Source organism: Poecilia formosa, unplaced genomic scaffold, assembly GCF_000485575.1.
Source record: "Poecilia formosa unplaced genomic scaffold, Poecilia_formosa-5.1.2 Scaffold159, whole genome shotgun sequence".
NCBI classification, from domain to species: domain Eukaryota; kingdom Metazoa; phylum Chordata; class Actinopteri; order Cyprinodontiformes; family Poeciliidae; genus Poecilia; species Poecilia formosa.
Genome location: NW_006800098.1, coordinates 125,830 through 142,875, shown reverse-complemented (window position 1 = coordinate 142,875; position 17,046 = coordinate 125,830). Strand labels below are relative to the sequence as shown.

Below are 17,046 nucleotides of genomic sequence, written 5' to 3'. Positions count from 1 at the left end.
CACACACACACACACACACACACACACACACACACACACACACACACACTGCTTACACATCCACGCACGCCTCATTGGCCAAATAGACTTACATATGAGTGACGGGGCCAATTTCTCTCCTTTTCCTCCTCTTGTTAATTTATGGCCATTGATCTACACTGAGCTGGATTTATGCTCATCGTGCTCTCAGACTCTTTCTCACGTTCACACAGGCACAATCGGCTCTTTTGTGTCGCTTACAATGCCGTACAGTGACACATGCTCCTGCTGCCTCAGCACAAGTTGTGTGAAGAAAGTATGGGGAACATGATGAAGGACTCGGCAAATATGTGAAGTTGAACTAAAGGTGCTGCTACAGATGTGGAAATGAGCTGGGGTCATTTACGTTCATGCTATGATATCCCTGTGAAGTGCATGTTAGACTAAAGGTTTTCACAGTAAAAATAAAAGAACATTTTTCTTTGACAAAAGCCTAAGTTACATCTTCAGGAAGTCTGATTGCTTGTATCGCGTTTGCTTGTTCTAAGGTGCCTGTCCATCCACTGCAGACAGCCAGGTGCTTGGTGAGAGCGAACGTAGCAGGGAGCAAATTCTCCAGACTCTGAGCGATTTGTCTCGGGGCTTCCAGGATATCGCTGATCGTTGTCTGCTGGTGTTGCACCTGGAGGTCAGGTAAGAAAACAAAACTGAGGAATTTGAAACTGTTTTACATTGTTATTGTCTTGTCTATTTCAGTCAAAAGTTCATATATATTTGTGTCGTATTAACTTTGGGTTTTTTAACGATGCTTAAGCCTTCACTTAATGCATTCAGGAATTTCACCTAATCCACTAAAACTGCAGTGCAATTTACATATAGTTATGATAAAAAAAAATTAAGATACCCCATTAAACGCTGAGGTTTTTTTTTATCTCTGGAAAAGAGCATGATTTAATTAAAAGTAAATGACAAAAATAAACTATATTTTAATTGTTAAACATCAACTAAATTCATTCAAATTTTACTTGAAGTTGATTGTATGGTAAAAGTTGTTTTGTATTTTTTCCTCCGCCACTACATTGACTGTGTCTACTGCATATTTGTATTTGCATGAACATAACATTACTGCATTGATATTGTTATGTTTTGTCGACCTTTTTTTTTAACACAGCAGCACAGAGAACGTGCTGTCAAATCCAGCGTGCAAAAATGATTCGTCCTCATAAATGAATTCTCCAGTTCAGAACAGCATTGTCTTCAGTATGTGTTTTGAATGTCAATGTCTAAGTTAATTTACCACACCATATACTTTTTCACTCCCGTAGAACCACTAATAGTCCTCCATCATCCTCTTCTATTTCCATCCCTCCCTGTAGTCCATTATGTAGCTTATGCAATATTGTTGATGATTTCAGTTGAAAAACCCTCCCTGAGGCTGATGTCTAGCTATATGCTACACTCCATTGACTCTCCCCATCTAGCGAATTTCCCCTGATAGTGGTACCAGCTAAATGAAGCCATGAGGAAGAGAGAAGGAGGCAAGGAAGGGAGAGAAGAGGGAGGAGGAGAGATGAGTGAGGCTAAAGTGGTGGTGAGGGTTAACGAAAGGATCTACAGTAGCTTAGTGGGGGAAACGATTGAATTGAGAGGGAGGGATGGGGAGATGGAGGTATTCAATATGCAGCGTGTTTTTTTGGCTTTTGCCGAAGGGGAGAAGACATTTACCCATATCATTTTTATGTTCTTCCACCCTGGACACTGTGAGTAAGGATTTTAAGATGTATTGACTTTGTTAGTCAAGATAGCCCTTTATGGAGCTAAAGAACCGCACACAAAAATGTTAGTTTAAAGAGAACATAGAAAAAGAGGAGTGAGTGAGGAAGTAATTTCTACATTTGGTATTTTGGGGGTTTGGCCTGATTTAGGAATCTTAGTATTGTATTTGTTGTTTTTGGTAATAACTGTAGGTGTTTAGCAGCGAGGATGAAAGTCAGTTGCTGCAAGTTTGAGGTCTTGGTTCTCAGCCAAGTAAAAGGCAGGCTGCTTTTTCCAGAGTCGGGGTCAGATTCTGCCACAAGGGGGTTCAAGTAAGTGATAGAGCAGGTGATCTATAGATGGATTGAGACCTTATCTGCTGTAATATAGTGAAGGAAGAGCTTATCCAAAGAGCAAAGCTCTGGATTTACTGGGCTATCTATGTCCCAACTTTCATCTATTGTCAGGAGATTCGGATCATGATTAAAAGTATGAGATCCTGGATCCAACGTGCTGATGTCAGCTTGTTTCACACCTTGGCTAGACTTGGCCTAAGAGATTGGGTGATTAGCTTTAAGTAGAACCGCTGCTCCTCCACATCAAAAGGAGTCAGTGTAGGTGGTTCAGTCACATGATTGTTATCTCTCATGAACACTTCCCAGGTTCTCTAGTCTTGTCCCACTCAGAGAATTTTACGGGACAGACAGACCCAGAGCTCAGAGGAACTCCATCCCTTCTGACCTGGGAATGCCTTTGAGTCCTCTAGAATGAACCGGAGGCTGTCATTGGGGAGTGTCAGGGTTTTTCTTCTGTGCCTTTTAGTCCCGTTACCCAATCTCTGATAAGTGGGCGGCAATGTAAATGGATAATCTCTAATGATTGATTCTCTTCTTGAGGGAAAAACAATATACTTTGCTCAACTATAACTTGTTATCTTAACGCCCTTTTATTTTGCTGAGCCACCAGCAAAGTTTTTTTTTCCTCGTGATGTGCCCAGCGATTTTTCTCTGATGTAGGAGTGAACCAAAGGTCAGGTAATCGCATATCATTCAGGACTTTTCTTTGCAGGGAACGTCACTTGCAAATGTCCAATTAGAAATCTAGTTGAGGCAACTGTCCAATTATTTTGAGCCCCCTGACAAAATTTATTAAGGAGCTGTAATTTTTATACCTACATTCCTTTCTTTTTAAAATGCATTGTCCTTAAAGCTCTGAAAACAATGTTGTTGTTTTTTAGGTGTGTTACGGCTTCAGTGGGTCTCTGCCCTTTTTTCCTTTTAGGGTTCTGCAGACAGGTCTCTGCAGGTGATGTGTGTTGCCCTGATTGGTGTTCTGCAGCTTTAAAACTGCCAGGCATGCAGCAGTCAGGAGGCTTTTCCCTCCTCTCTCCTCAGAACCCCATTTGGTTTGGTTTGTATCTTTTGGTTGAAATTTGTTAGGTTTGTTTAAGCATTTGGTTATTTCTGGTCACTTATAGGTTCTGCTTTAATCTATTTTGGTTTCTCATTTCAGGTATTCTTTTTTTTCAGGGTTATTTCTTTAATATAATTTAATAAATTCTACTTTCACTAAGTTACTAAATCCTTGTGTGGTCTCCTTTTAATGTTACCCCATCAAACGAGCCTGGTGGACGTAACAGGTGCAAAACATAAATATTCTAGCATATATATATAAAAAAACTATGGTTACATAACAGCATTGAGAGTGTGCTCTTTATTTACATCATGTTTTTGCTTTTCTTTTAACGCCCTTAAGGAAAATGTTTCATATTCAGTGCAGTGCTCTCCAGTACTCTCTGTGGCTTAACGATATCCAGCAGTGATGTAGTCATAGTTGAATAAGTGGGTTTATGCTGAATACTTATGAAACTGAAGAATTTCTGTATAAATTATAGAGTTTAAAAGCAGGTAGACATTTCACATTATAACTACTTAATTCTGATTTAGAAGACTATTATAATAGCAGCAGGCGACTGGAACGTTCTTGAGGGATATAATTGTAAATGATAGTTTGAGGAATGATGTGCATGTAATGACTGATTAAGTGCAAAGTTTTACAATTGAATATGCTTAAAGATTGCTCTCTGTTCTTCTGTTTCCACTCCGCTCCCCTGTTTTACTCCAGGGTACACTGTTTCCATTACCTGATCCCCCTCACCAAGCAGGGGAACTATGCCATTGTGGCCAACGTGGAAAGCATGGACTACGACCCCCTGGTGGTCAAACTGAATAAGGACATCTCAGCCATTGAAGAAGCCATGGGAGCCGCCTTGCAGCAGCACAAGTTTCAGTATATATTTGAAGGTAAGCTGGACCCTGGTAGAAATTTCAAAAGGTGAAATTTATTCCCCTTCTTCAGGATTCCTTTGTAATCTGGAAAAGTTTATTTTTAATGTTTTCCGCATCTGGACAAAGAAATTAGCATTTGGGAAAATATACTTTAACCTGTCCTCTAAAATCAAGTCATCCATAATTTTAACCATTTGTTATTTAAATGACCTTTTCAAGGATTGAGAACTCCAGAAAAGAATTAAACAAATCAGTAGGAAACATTAGTTTTGCTCGCCATTTTTGAGAACGCTTGAAATATTCTGTTCTTCTTTAGTAAACGTCCTGCTGTTTTTATCCAAATAAACCTGTGTTATGTTTTTTTTGTTTGTTTGTTTTTTTTTTTTTCAGGTCTTGGTCATCTCATTTCCTGCATTCTAATCAATGGGGCCCAATACTTTAAGAGAATCAGCGAGTCTGGCATCAAAAAGATGTGCAGAAACATCTTTGTCCTTCAACAGAATCTCACCAACATCACCATGTCCAGAGAGGCCGACCTCGACTTTGCTAGGTAGCTCCTCCTCATTTTTATTTTTTTTTTATTATCAGGAAGTGTTTTATAAAGACTGACACAGCAAATGTGCAGTTGCAGTTACACGCTATAAACACTTCAAGGCATATAAGAGGCATTTGGAGATCTTCAACATGGGTATTACTCAGTTTCTGTATTCAGAGCTTTTGGAGATACTAACATTTTTAAACTCCCACAGTACAACTTCCTGTTACTTCAGCAGGTGGAGTTTTGGGTCAGAATTTCTTTTGACGTCTCATGATGTAAATATAATACATCATTTCTCCATTGTCAATGTAACATTGGTCAAGAGGGTCAAGCAGCCTGTCAGCAACACTGTGTTTTGTGTCCGAGACGTTGTTTGTGAATCTGTCATCTATGTGAGTGAAGGGGTCATGCAAAACACGACGAACTGAGAGAGTCCTCAGGTTCGGGAAGATTCTCATCAATTCTTAAGTGTTTGGCAAGGGAAATAGACGAGATTGCAGGGACAGAAGTTGGTAGAAATGAGCACGTACAACATGCGGCGACGTCAGTAGAAAAGGGGCACTTATTTAAAGATGAAAGTTGAGGAAGGAGCGTTAAATATTAATTTTAAAATTAACAGCCCGAAAATGCACCGTGACATGTTGTGGGGTTAATTAGCTTCTTTCAACATCCCTTAAAACGTGTCATATTTTTTCAGCACTTTGGTGTTTGTGTGCCAGCAGAATTTGGGCATTATTATTTATCCAATTTGGTATAAACGTGTTCCAAAAAAAAAAAAAAACTAACTAACTAAAGATGTAAAGTGTAATGACCTGAACTGTTGTGGACTGTACCGGATGTGGAGGTGATTAGCATGTTATTTCTTCCTCCTGTCAGCTTTGATTACGGTGGAATGGGGGTGATGGCTTTTTGTGTCTTTTCTCTCTTTCTCCCACTCTCCCTGATTACGAGGCGTGGGCGGTGTGGAAGTGTTGATTGGGAATTGCAAAGCTCATTGTTTACGCATTCATGGCTTTTTGGATTGGCCGGCCTCCGGCTCCTGGATGCAGACTCTCACAAACGCACACAAAACCCCCACATACACACACCTGTAGTGTAGCCCTAACTCCCACACACGCAAAAAGTAATAATAACCACACAGCAGCACATATATATATATGTATATGTTATTTTAAGGAGACCATCTGACTTTTTATTCAAAATCCCATGGTTCTTTAGAGGTCACAATACATTGCACATAATACGTTTGGAATCGAAACAGGCCAACATAATCCAAGATTGATCTCTGTTCTTGTTTTGTCACAAATTCACCCTGTCTTTCAAACCAGACCTTCGTAGTGTTATCAGATGCATTTCCATTTTAAATGTGAGCAAAACTTTGATATTCCGCGAATGTAAAAAAAAAATTCACAAAAAATCCCACAATTCACAGTTCCAGACTTTCCATTTAATAAGAAATGCAATTTCATGTGTGTTTCTTATTAAACATACAAACATGAATATGATTGTTCACACAAAAATTCATTACAAAAAAATAACTAATTTTACTGTAGGACTCTCTATGTAACATATTTGCAACTGAGTGTGTGATCTGGTGTTGTAAAGAACCACAGTTTTGAAATAAAGACGTTGAGAAAGTTGGCTTCGGTTAACCGGAATCAGCAGTGACAAACAGTCTGGTTGGACTACAAGAAGAGTATTTGTTATTACCTCCCCTGGAAAGAATTGATGGCAAATAATCAAAGGAAGAAATCACAGCAGGATGTCTGCTTTGCAGACTGGCTGCAGATGTTTCCCAGTTTAGCCATGCTCCTGTTTCTGTTCCAGTGTGTGTTGTGCTTGATCATTTGTTCTTTGTGTTTTAGCTGCAGCCGTGTGGACAAGTCCTGCACAAGAGCGCCATAACAGCCAATGATCTGAGTTAAAACTACAGTAGGGCCAGGTTGTCAGCACTGCAGAACAAATAGGCATGCACACACACACACACACACACACACACACACTACTTTTTGCCTTTCCCATAGAGTGAAAAATGGTGAGGAAACAGTGTCACCTTGTGGTGGCATCCTAGCTTGCATACTGTAAAAAAAAATAAATAAATTGTGAAAACTTTCAGTACATCCAGTTGTAAATGTTGCACCTGCTGGTATCACCCGAATGTGTTTTTGTGCGTGAGCAGGTGTATTAGTATCGTCCCAAAGCAGCCTCATGTTGCTCAGTCAGAAGTTTGGCAGCAGCATAAGCTTGTATGTCAAGGTCAAACACACATGCACACACGATCAGAGAAACACACACACCCACACTCTCCAACCATCTGCTCAGAGACGAGACTCGTTTTGCAAGCCTGCGTGTCACAGCAAAGTCATCTCCGAGTGTGTGTTTTTGTTTATTGACGGCGCACTCAACCTTATCACTGCGCTGATCACCCCTCATTGTCCGCTGTAGCCGCCCCTCCCTCTTTCTTTCTACATCTTCCTCTCTGCCTGTTTATGCTGATGGGTTGTTTTGACAAGAGCTGAGATAAGTTCAACATGGGAAGTTTGTGGCGAGTCCTTCATCTCGAAAAGCGTGAGAAAACTCAGTAGTTACACATGACAACATTTTAAAAAAGAGCGAGCACAAATGCACATTTGTCGACTTAAATCCCCGTGTCCTCACATTCATTTGTAGATGTATTTAAAGTTTTTGCTTCATGATGAGAATAGGCAGCAAGAGTGAATTATAACAGCAAAATGTTTTAAAAAAGGTTAATTACTTGATTTTAATCTGAGTCGAGTTACAAAGAAGCCAAATTCACAAGTTAAAATGAAGGTTTTCCTCATCTTCTATTTAGTACTTCAGTAATTCACAATGCAAACATTGGATTATATGCCAATGTATGCCACCTACAAGTTTTTGTTCTTCTCTTCAGAACTGTATTGAGTTAAAACACACATAAATCTAAAAAAAAAAAAAAAGTATAAAATATGATTTATATATTATACAGGTCTACATTATCTGCTCCAGGTAATTCCTTAACATCGATGGAAAAAGTACTTCTTATAAAAGTACTAGTTTTAAGGTAGAATTGTAATTTATAAGTTGGGGAAAATGTATTGTTCCACTGGCAGAATATTTTCCTTATAACTATTGCTTTTTCATCAATATTAAGAAATTATTGCCTTAAAAGGGCTCCATTGTTCTGAAATCTTACTTGTAAGTTACTTTTGTCTTATTCCAATTTTACTAAATGTGATCTTAGTGCACTAACTGTCAGATCAGATAATTGCACCAGAAACTAGACTAAAAACACTTGGTAAGATTTTGTGTTTTTGCAGTGAAGAGTATAGAAAAATCTTTCTATTTCCAAGCTTTATTTTTCGTCCAATTGTTTAAAACATTCATCTATGTTTTTTTGTCTATTTGTCCATCTGCCCTTTGCTCAGCTCTCACCTTTTGTCACTTTTAAAGGAGGTGTTTTGTTGTGAGAGCTGCCCCCAAAGCGTGCCACCTACAAGCCTAAAATGGCATGTTGTCATGAAGACCTGAAAGGTCCATTAGTTTGAGAAAATCGAAGTATGTTCCCAGTCGCGGACCGAAGCACCATTACAAATTCACAAAAAGCAAAGCTCTGAGCCGTCCGGCGACCCGTGCATGCAGGTTGGAGAGTTGTCATAACACAAACAACAAATCCGCCACAGCTTAGCCAACCAGCTAGCCTAGACACCAGTCTGACAGTCTCATTGTCACGGCACCCCAGGGTTCATCCCATCTCACCCACCTGTCTCCTACTGGAACGGCTCCAGCGTTCCAATCTACATGTCTGTAATGCACAATAAGGTGTTGCGCTCTGTAGTTTCCTCTGTAGTTACCCCCCTGGTGGCTGTGCATCTCTGAGAGTCAGTGTGTTGGCAAATAAACTGTCTTTGGCTTGGAGCTTATGTGTGTCAAGGTGACAGCGTGGTGTGTCCTCAGAGATTGTAGTTATAAGTACAGTTGACGGCCATGTCAGGAGGTAGTGGGTGTCAACAGATAAAAGCGTTTGTATTTAGGCCGGGTTGCACTACACTGTCACTTCTGTCTCCATCCTTGTCACCTTGTGTTTCTTGCCTTATCTCTTTCCTCCCTCTGTTTTTTTTCCCCCCACCCTCCCTCCCTGTCTTTTTCTCGTTTTTGCCATAGTCCAATCAACTTCTCCGCCTCGGCTCAATTGAAATTCTCCTCCTCTCCGTCTACCTGCGCCTTCTCTCCTCTGTCGCTCGTTTTCTGCGTGCATGCGCAAGATGCCGTGTGATAAGGCTGCTCTTTGTTGATGGAGCCTGTCTCCATGCGTTTCGGTCTCTGTATCCACACCTCCCAGCATGATGGCACTCGCCTTTGCTGATGAAGCCAGTCAGGGGGTTCGTGTGCATCCGTGCCCGTGTTTGTGCCGATGCAGCATGATGAGACTGGTCTTTGCTGATGAAGCTTCACCCCAAGTCTCTGCAGACCTCTGCTCATTACCAGAGGAGAGACAAATGCACTGTTCTGGAGGGAGATGGAGACAGAAGGAGGGGAGGGGAGGGAAGCTATCATCCTTTGGTTCAAAGGGACAAGTGAACGTTAAGACTTAGATTACACGTTCACAAAGCCACCTTTTTGAAATTTGCTGTTTATATTTAGTGAAAATGTAACATTATCATCCTCGACTTGTATTTTTATAGGTTCAGTTCTTGTTGACAATCTATTTGAATCAAATGTACAAGCAGACATAAATGAGTAAACCCCTTAAACACAGCATTACGTTTGATAAAAACACAGTTGGGCTGCGTCTTAGGTTGAGCATGACTGAGTCCGGTCTCCAGTTGTCATAGTAACACGTGTTTTCCAGCATGCGAGCCTTTCAGACTCACTACAGTCAGATACTACTGTTATCAGAACAGAGGGGAAGATTTATTAGAGGAAAATATATCAGAAGCAACACTGAACTGGCTTCTTGACTTAAAGCATTTTCAAGACGGGAAATGTGCCACCAACATATTTTACACGTAAAAATCTTAAAAGTATATAAGAAAAAACAAATGATTGACAATTCCATTAGTTTTTTTTTCAATGTATAGATCATTTAAAAAGTCACTTTTCTGACAGAACACAATCTATAGAAACACAAATTTCTAGAGCATGTGATGTCTGAAACTGGTGTGCATAAATTTCTATCCCTGCAAACAGAAAACAGTTTATTAGAGACGGAAGTATGTTGCGCAAATAAACAGTCACTTGAAGGCAACACAAGGAAGGGTAGAGTAAGCATTCTTAGTTTCCTAAAAGCTGGATAGGATATTGTGTTACACAGTGAGGGATAAGCTTCATAATTTCCTGCAACTTTCAGTTATGATCTGCATTATTTTCATTTTCTTTGTATAGTTTCTGATTTTTGAACATCAAACTTAATACTTTAGCTGTGTGCGTGCTGCACTGTCAAGACATGAGCTAAAAGTAAGAGTAACAAAGTAGAAAGCCTTGCTGAAGATGCCAGGAGGTATTTGTTACAGCACCAACAAGCCTTGGTTCCAGCTGATAGTCAGGTTGATCCACCTGCTTGCACATCTTTTTTTTTTTTTTTTTTTTATTATTTTTTTCCCCCCCTCTTTCTCATCTTTCTCCTACTAACTAATGTGTTTTCCCAAACATGCTGACAGAAGCAGCCCGTAATGGCTTTAATATTGTATACGCTACAAATGAGGGGGGAAATGAAATGTGCTGAATCTCATCTTTCTTCCACCTTTCTATTCTCGCCGCTGCTTCCCTCTCGTTCCATTGTCATGTGTCCGTCTCGCGCGCGCGTGCCGCCGCCGCATCGCCGACGCAAATTTATTTAATATCCTTTGCGCACGAGGGGAGAGGTAGGGAAGCAGCTAATTAAAATTTAATGGAACGCACTCCGCGGAGGCACGTCAGCACACATATACAAAGAAGCTGATTAATAAATCAGAACTCTTATAGATTGGACTTGTGGAGGAAGCAGGTGGAAGTTGGCAAAAATTACTGTGTGCGGTTTTCATGTGTGGGTGAAGGGGGAGTGTGCACAGAGGGAGGCTGAGGGCTGTAAAGACTCTAAAGAGGAGGGCAATCAAAACAATTCACCGTGGTGCTGTTTGAAAAATAAGACTTGTTTCATTAACCAGTTGCTGCTCCACCAAAGGGAAACGTGTGTGTGTGTGTGTGTGTGTGCGTGCGTGTTATAGTGCGTAAGCCACAAGGGCTTCTTTCTTGATGCTGGGGTGCGGAGAGATTTTAATCTTATTAACAGCCTTTCCCTGTTCGGCAAATAGCTTTCCAACTGCTTGGGTAATGAACTGTTTGAAAGTGTTTTCAGCACACACTAACATACATCACTCAAGACACATTGATAGATCGACCAACATGCACACACAAACGCGGTTTTTTTTTCTTCTTCTTCTTTCCTTTCCAGACCAGCCTCCCCCTCCTCTAACCGCTGAACAAAGCTCAGATTGCAAGCAGTCCTCATGGTTCAGACACCCAAACAAACACACAGGCTCTTAACAGACAGCTGACAGTTTGCCACGCCTTCTTCCTGCAGATGCTGCTGTCGTCACATGAGATTCTACAGCAAGAACTGTGATGTGCACAAGGGTTTTACTAGCCCCTTATCAGCCGTAGATCAGCATAATTACACCCTTTTTCTCAGCTACCTAATAAATTGATGCTACAATTACACTAAAAAAGTCAACTTTTCAGCTGTGGCTTTTAATCATTAAACCCCACTTGGTGTTGCAGAATCACAGCAAGTCATCCAGGTCTTAAACAGCAAAGTAGCCCCCAGTTTGTCACGCTAACATCATCATGTTTGACAGTAGTTTTTCTTTCTTTTTTTTAAAGTTTTTTAATGGGGTCAGTTTCATACCAGATGTAACGCGGCTTACACCTTCCAAAAAGTGTAAACCGACAGTCTCGATAGAATATTTTCTCAAAAAGCAAGGGGGGATCTTCAAGATGCTTTTGGGGAAATTTGAGACGGAGCTTTCTATTTTCTTTGGTCTGGAGTTTGTTTGTTTTTTTGTTTGTTTGTTTTTTGTTTTTTTGTTTACAAGAAAATGGGGTTATAAAGTTTTTTGAAAGTCTACCAGTGTTAATACATGACAGTGAAATGAGATAACTCCCTTACTGTCAGATGATTTGTGTATTTAGCCTGGTAAACCTTTGGAAAATGGCTCGGAAACGCATGGAAAAATCTCCAGCACAAATGGAAAACAAAAACATCCCAAAGCTAATGTATGCATGTTTAAGTGATTTATTAAGTGAAAACAAAAAAAAAAACAGGGTAAATACACTGACTGTTTATACCCACAGCTTTTATATGTTTTTCATAGACTTTCCGTAACTTTCAGTAAATATCCAAAATATGTCATCTGAAAAATGTCTTTGAACAGCAAACCAATCATCTTAAATTTCTGTTGTTGTAATCAAGGTTGGGCGAGCACGCGCAAATTAAACGTGTGATTCGTTTCATTGTGAGATGAGCCCCCTCATTGTTGCCGTCTCATCTCAACCTCGGTTAAGTAGTGAGTCCGCAATACTCGATCATCTTAACGGCTTTTTTCATGAAATGAATTCAAGGATGAGAAAAATGAACAAAGCCTTGAAGAGGAACGAGGAGCAGGATGGCGGGTGAGACGGAATGCAAATGCTTTGGTGATCAAGGGCGTCTCTCGTCAAGGGAAGGCCAAAAAACAGATATTATGCACCTCTGCTTCTCATTTATCTCCAACTTGATCTGGCGTTTATTTTATAGGTCTACTTTATTTCATCTCCCCCTTCATAACTCTTTTCGTGTCCCCCGCCCCCCAGTTTTAAGGTGTTAAAGTTAAAAAACGGTATCGCATAAAAGACGGACGCGGGAGAGAAGTTCCATAAGTGGCCCGTAACGCCTAGTTAGCAATGAAAATGATCTCTGCAAAATGTGCTAAAGCTAGCTCTCCTCCTTTTACTGTCATATTGAATTTCATATGGAACACCAGAGAGCTTAGCTTCTTTCCCTTTTAAGATGCATTCACCTGAAGAGTTCGGAGTCTGTTTTCGACTGTCAGACAAAAGACAAAAAAAACAGAAGTGTCTAAATCTAACAGTTTTAAAAGAAACATAAGGGCTTCATTTAGCATAACAGCATTACCACTACCCTTCTTGAGCATCTTTCTGCCTTACAAAGCTGCATTAGTTTCTGTTGTTGCGCGACCAACAGCTGTCCTTGGCCAAGGTTGGTAGTTTATTCTAATAAAGGAAGCCCTTCCTTCCTCTAAGGAGAAAAGAAGCCCTGTAGCAGTTTCAGCTGCAGCCTTCTCTGTAATTATTTACACAAATCCGATGCTTCAAATTACCCTATTGATTTGATTTTTTTTTTTTTTTACAATTTTGTACCACTTAGTGTTAGCCTATCACATAAAAAAAACATTCACGTCTATTGTTATGTGACAGAATGTGAGTATGAGTGGTATAAAAGCTTTTGCAAGACACTGTAAAAGGTGAGCTGACTGTAAATCCTTCCTGCGCTGTAAACCACTGCTGCTGTCCTCTTGCTCAAGTTTGCTTCCGCAGCTACATTGTGGAAGCTTAACATTTAGGCCTTGTGGGCACTAGAAGCTGAAATCTATTTTGGTGTTTGCCTGTATGTGCTTTCCTCTTTTTATGTACTCCAGAGCAGGGCTAGACAGTAACACGCATTTACTCTCGAAGGTGTTTGACCTATTTTGCCTGGGACCAAAAAATATATATATATATCTCTGAGATCTCCTGCTGCACTACCTTACCTTGAGTCTTCTCCCTTTGCTTAGGAATGTGCATTTTTTCTGCCGTGCATTGACCAGTAAATGCATCAATAATAATTTCATTCCGCCGAGTCGTAAAACGTTCAAAACTCCACCTTGAAGGACCCTGTGAAAAGCCGCATGCGGTTAGTGTAGAAAACAAATCCTGTTTGACATATTTGATCCAATTTGTGCAGAAATGTGTTGTTTAGTGGTGCCTGCTGTCCATTTGTGCTAGCGCTTTATCAGTATGTACTTCATGCACTCTTTCAAATGGCCCGTTGAGGCATTTGGTCTTGATTAAAGAGCTGTTTATTCTACACACAGTCCCTTTCCTCTTCTGTGTGTCTGCAATATTTCAGAAGAACAGTCTTGGCTGTTGGGAGCCTGCATTTGTTTTCCCCTTTACCTGCATCTCAGAGCAGCAGCTTCACCGGGTCCCTTGATGTCCACTTTAAAAAAAAAGAAATTTGAGCATGACAGCAACAGTGGTTGGTCTGGCTTTTGTGCGCTCTCTTTGTTTTCCGCGCCTCTTTGATTCAGCCCTGGAAGAGGAGAAACGGACCTATATTAAGTGTCTGTTTTTCCTCTATCTCCTCCCTGCATTCTTCGCCAACTTCACTCGCTGCGGCCCTTCTCTTATGTCGTTCATCCATAACCCGTTGCCGCTTTCTCTCCCTCCTTGCAGGCAGTACTATGAGATGCTGTACAACACTCCAGATGAGTTGCTGAACCTGGTTGTGGACCAGGGCGTTCGCTACACAGAGCTCGAGTACATCAACGCCCTGTCTCTGCTCCACCGCAGCCAGACGGGCGTAGGGGACATGAGCACCCAGAACGTCCGTCTGCAGAGGCTGAAGGAGATCATCTGCGAGCAGGCTGCCATCAAGCAGGCCACCAAGGACAAAAAGATCACCACAGTGTAGCAAGAAAACAGAGGGGATTACGTTGCCTAGCATTTTGTGTTTTGTTACTGATTCATGAGATCTCTTAGAGAGTAAAGATTGCTTTAGACATGAGATTGTATGAATTTATTTTGAGGTGCGTCCTTTGTCTTTTCTTGCCTGATGTGACGATAAGGGTCGTAAGTCGAGAGCCGACACAGACGTACATGATTCCACCTCTTGAAATGGAGATCATCGATAAGCGTACGCTGCACTGACTCGCTCTAATTGGAAAGTTAGATGACCGCCGCCACCGCAAACTTTGTAAGTCTACTTTCTATATCAGGCATCTTGCATTGTCAGTTTCCGCTTTTTAAAAGACACCATAAATCCTCGCTGCACGCCGAACCTCCTAACAAACCCCCGGCTCTCCAACAACAGCTCCGGTTTAAACGACACCATCTTGGACAGTCACCTGAACTCGGGGCCCTATCTCATCTCATTTTCCTATTAGAACCCAAGCTGCTGCTCTCCATTACACCTCCATCTCTCCTCTCCTGCCAGCCCCTATGGACTCACTGATTCTGTTTGCAATAACAGATGCCAGATTAGACTGTCTGAATGAGGCCACATCCTCCGCCTGTTGCCAATTTAGTTTGGTCCCCAAAGAGTTCCTGAGCTTCCCTAGAACTGTATCATATCTGCAGTTGTCAAAAAATCTGAGTCCTGGTCTGCTTCTTTTTTTTTTCTTCTTTTTTTTTTCTAAAGTTTCTGAAGTTGCATTGTGCAAAGTGTAGGAGAGTAAATCACAACTTCTTTTTTTTTTCTAATTATATTTTTCAGGTCTAATATGCTGCATTCCTCTGCATTCCTTTTTCACATTTTGTAATGTTACAACCACATATTTCGTTTATTTTATTGGGGATTTTTGCTCCTAGTTTCTTGAAAAACACCTCAAGCTCCGTCGAATTCTGTGGTTAAATTGGGAGACCGTCCGTTTTAAGAATGTTCAGGGTTGTTGTGCCGCTGGAAGGTGAACCCTCACCCCAGTCTCAAGTCTTCTTCATCCATCTTCCCATCGATGCTGACTGAATTCCTCCCTCTGCTGTGGAAAACGGCTCCACCAGTTACATGAAATCATAGTAAAATACAATAAAGCATGTAGTCAAAACTGTGAAAATCATAGAAATGGGCATAAGTACTTTTTAAAATATTCCTACAGCAGTCGTTACGGTAACTAAAATCATATCATCCTGTTTAAATCCCTAAAAGTAAACCAAACACCATGAAAACAAGAGAAGATCCCAAGTCGCTTCCCTCCCTGTTTTCCGCTCATTAACTTTGCAGAGAAGTATTTAACGAGTGGAGGAGAGAGAAATGGGAGCCTTGTCAATACGGCGGTCCCACCACAGGTCTCCTTGAAGCCCACAGAGCAATCCATCATAGTGACACACAGCCTGGAATCGATGGGGAAGCAACGATGGAGCTGCTGAGTGGCTCGCCTACTCCTCTGTAATGCACACTTGGTGCAAAATCCTAGATGTTGCTCATTCATTTGTTCGCTTCAGAAATGGTTCTGAAAGGTTACACAGGTGGAAACTTTAGTACAATATTCTCCCAACTGTGTCGTGCCTCTCACGTATGCTGTTAGACGTCCATCGCACTGCAAGGCTGATCTTTTTGTCACGCATAGTTTGTTTTTGGGGGTGTTTTTTACACTAAGTTGTGCATCACGTTTTTCTTTTCAGTGCACACTATTTTTGCACATATGTTGAATCTCCACTGAATCACGCTTGTTTTGAGCTTGTTTCAGTCTTTTGTTTTTGTTCCTTATATATAATCTCAAATCTGTCTGCTTAAAATTAACCTCATGCAATTTGTCAGTGCGTATGATAATAAAGATCTTTAAAAAAAAATCTCTGGAGTTCTTCCATTCTTTGTTGCATTTCAAACATTTTCCTTGCATTGTATTTTCTGCATAAGTACCATCTTTCACATGTGACAGTCTATCCACTCGAAGCAATGGAGATGTTTTTGTTCTCAATCTGGAGCTTGTCTGATCCTAAACCAACACCAGAGGATGCACTAAACCTGACAGGTGTGCTATGTCACACGACTTTAAGGGGTGAAGAGCTTAACAGTGGCATATCAGGGAAAAATAAACACAGACAGCGAACAACCTGAGGCCTCAGTTGTTGTTATTGGCATTATTCCACGTGGTAAAATGTTCTTGGCATAGTATGGTATTTATAAACCCTGAATGTCCCTGGAGCTCTGGTGATTAATGTCATCAAGTTCAGGTGCAAAATCAAAATGTAAGGAGGTAATTCAACAACTATATTTGGATCGTTAATTTACCCAAGATTTTAAGATCTCTGGTTTTTCTTTAGCATTGTAAATACATCTAATATTTATATATTTAAATGCCATAGAGTCCAAAGTTCATTAACGTGGAAATTTGACTGTGAATATGCTTTGATCAGAACTATGACCTTGTAGCTTTGTGGTTGGTGTATGCAGGAAGGTGAGTGTTTTGCAGCCTCCATAAAGATATGTTCCATAACTTTACTGTATTTAGCCTGCGTGAACGACCACTTGCAATTTTTCAGAAGATAATGCATCATATTTTTTCCCCCATATTGCAGTTTTATCCTGTTTTGGTCCATCTCTGTGAAAACATAAATGGACTTCAATTCACCTATTCAACAGAAATATGTTAAATAGGGTTAAATGCACCTATTTATTTCTCTCCTGGTATTACTTTTAAGGCAATTGTTATTTTTTACCTTGTTCTTCGTTTTACTTCAGTCTCTAAAACGTGG

General features: G+C 40.6%; 1 protein-coding gene across 1 annotated transcript in view; it reads left to right on the top strand.

The window, feature by feature from the left end:
• The window catches only part of exoc4 (exocyst complex component 4), a 114,407-nt gene extending 98,267 nt beyond the window's left edge, over positions 1-16,140 (top strand). The window contains exons 17-20 of the mRNA XM_007564422.2: positions 528-672; positions 3,859-4,037; positions 4,413-4,572; positions 14,029-16,140. Of these exons, the coding sequence (XP_007564484.1) occupies positions 528-672; positions 3,859-4,037; positions 4,413-4,572; positions 14,029-14,266 (722 nt within the window). The 3' untranslated portion in view covers positions 14,267-16,140. The remainder of the gene's footprint in view (positions 1-527; positions 673-3,858; positions 4,038-4,412; positions 4,573-14,028) is intronic.
• The last annotated feature ends 906 nt before the right edge of the window (positions 16,141-17,046 follow it).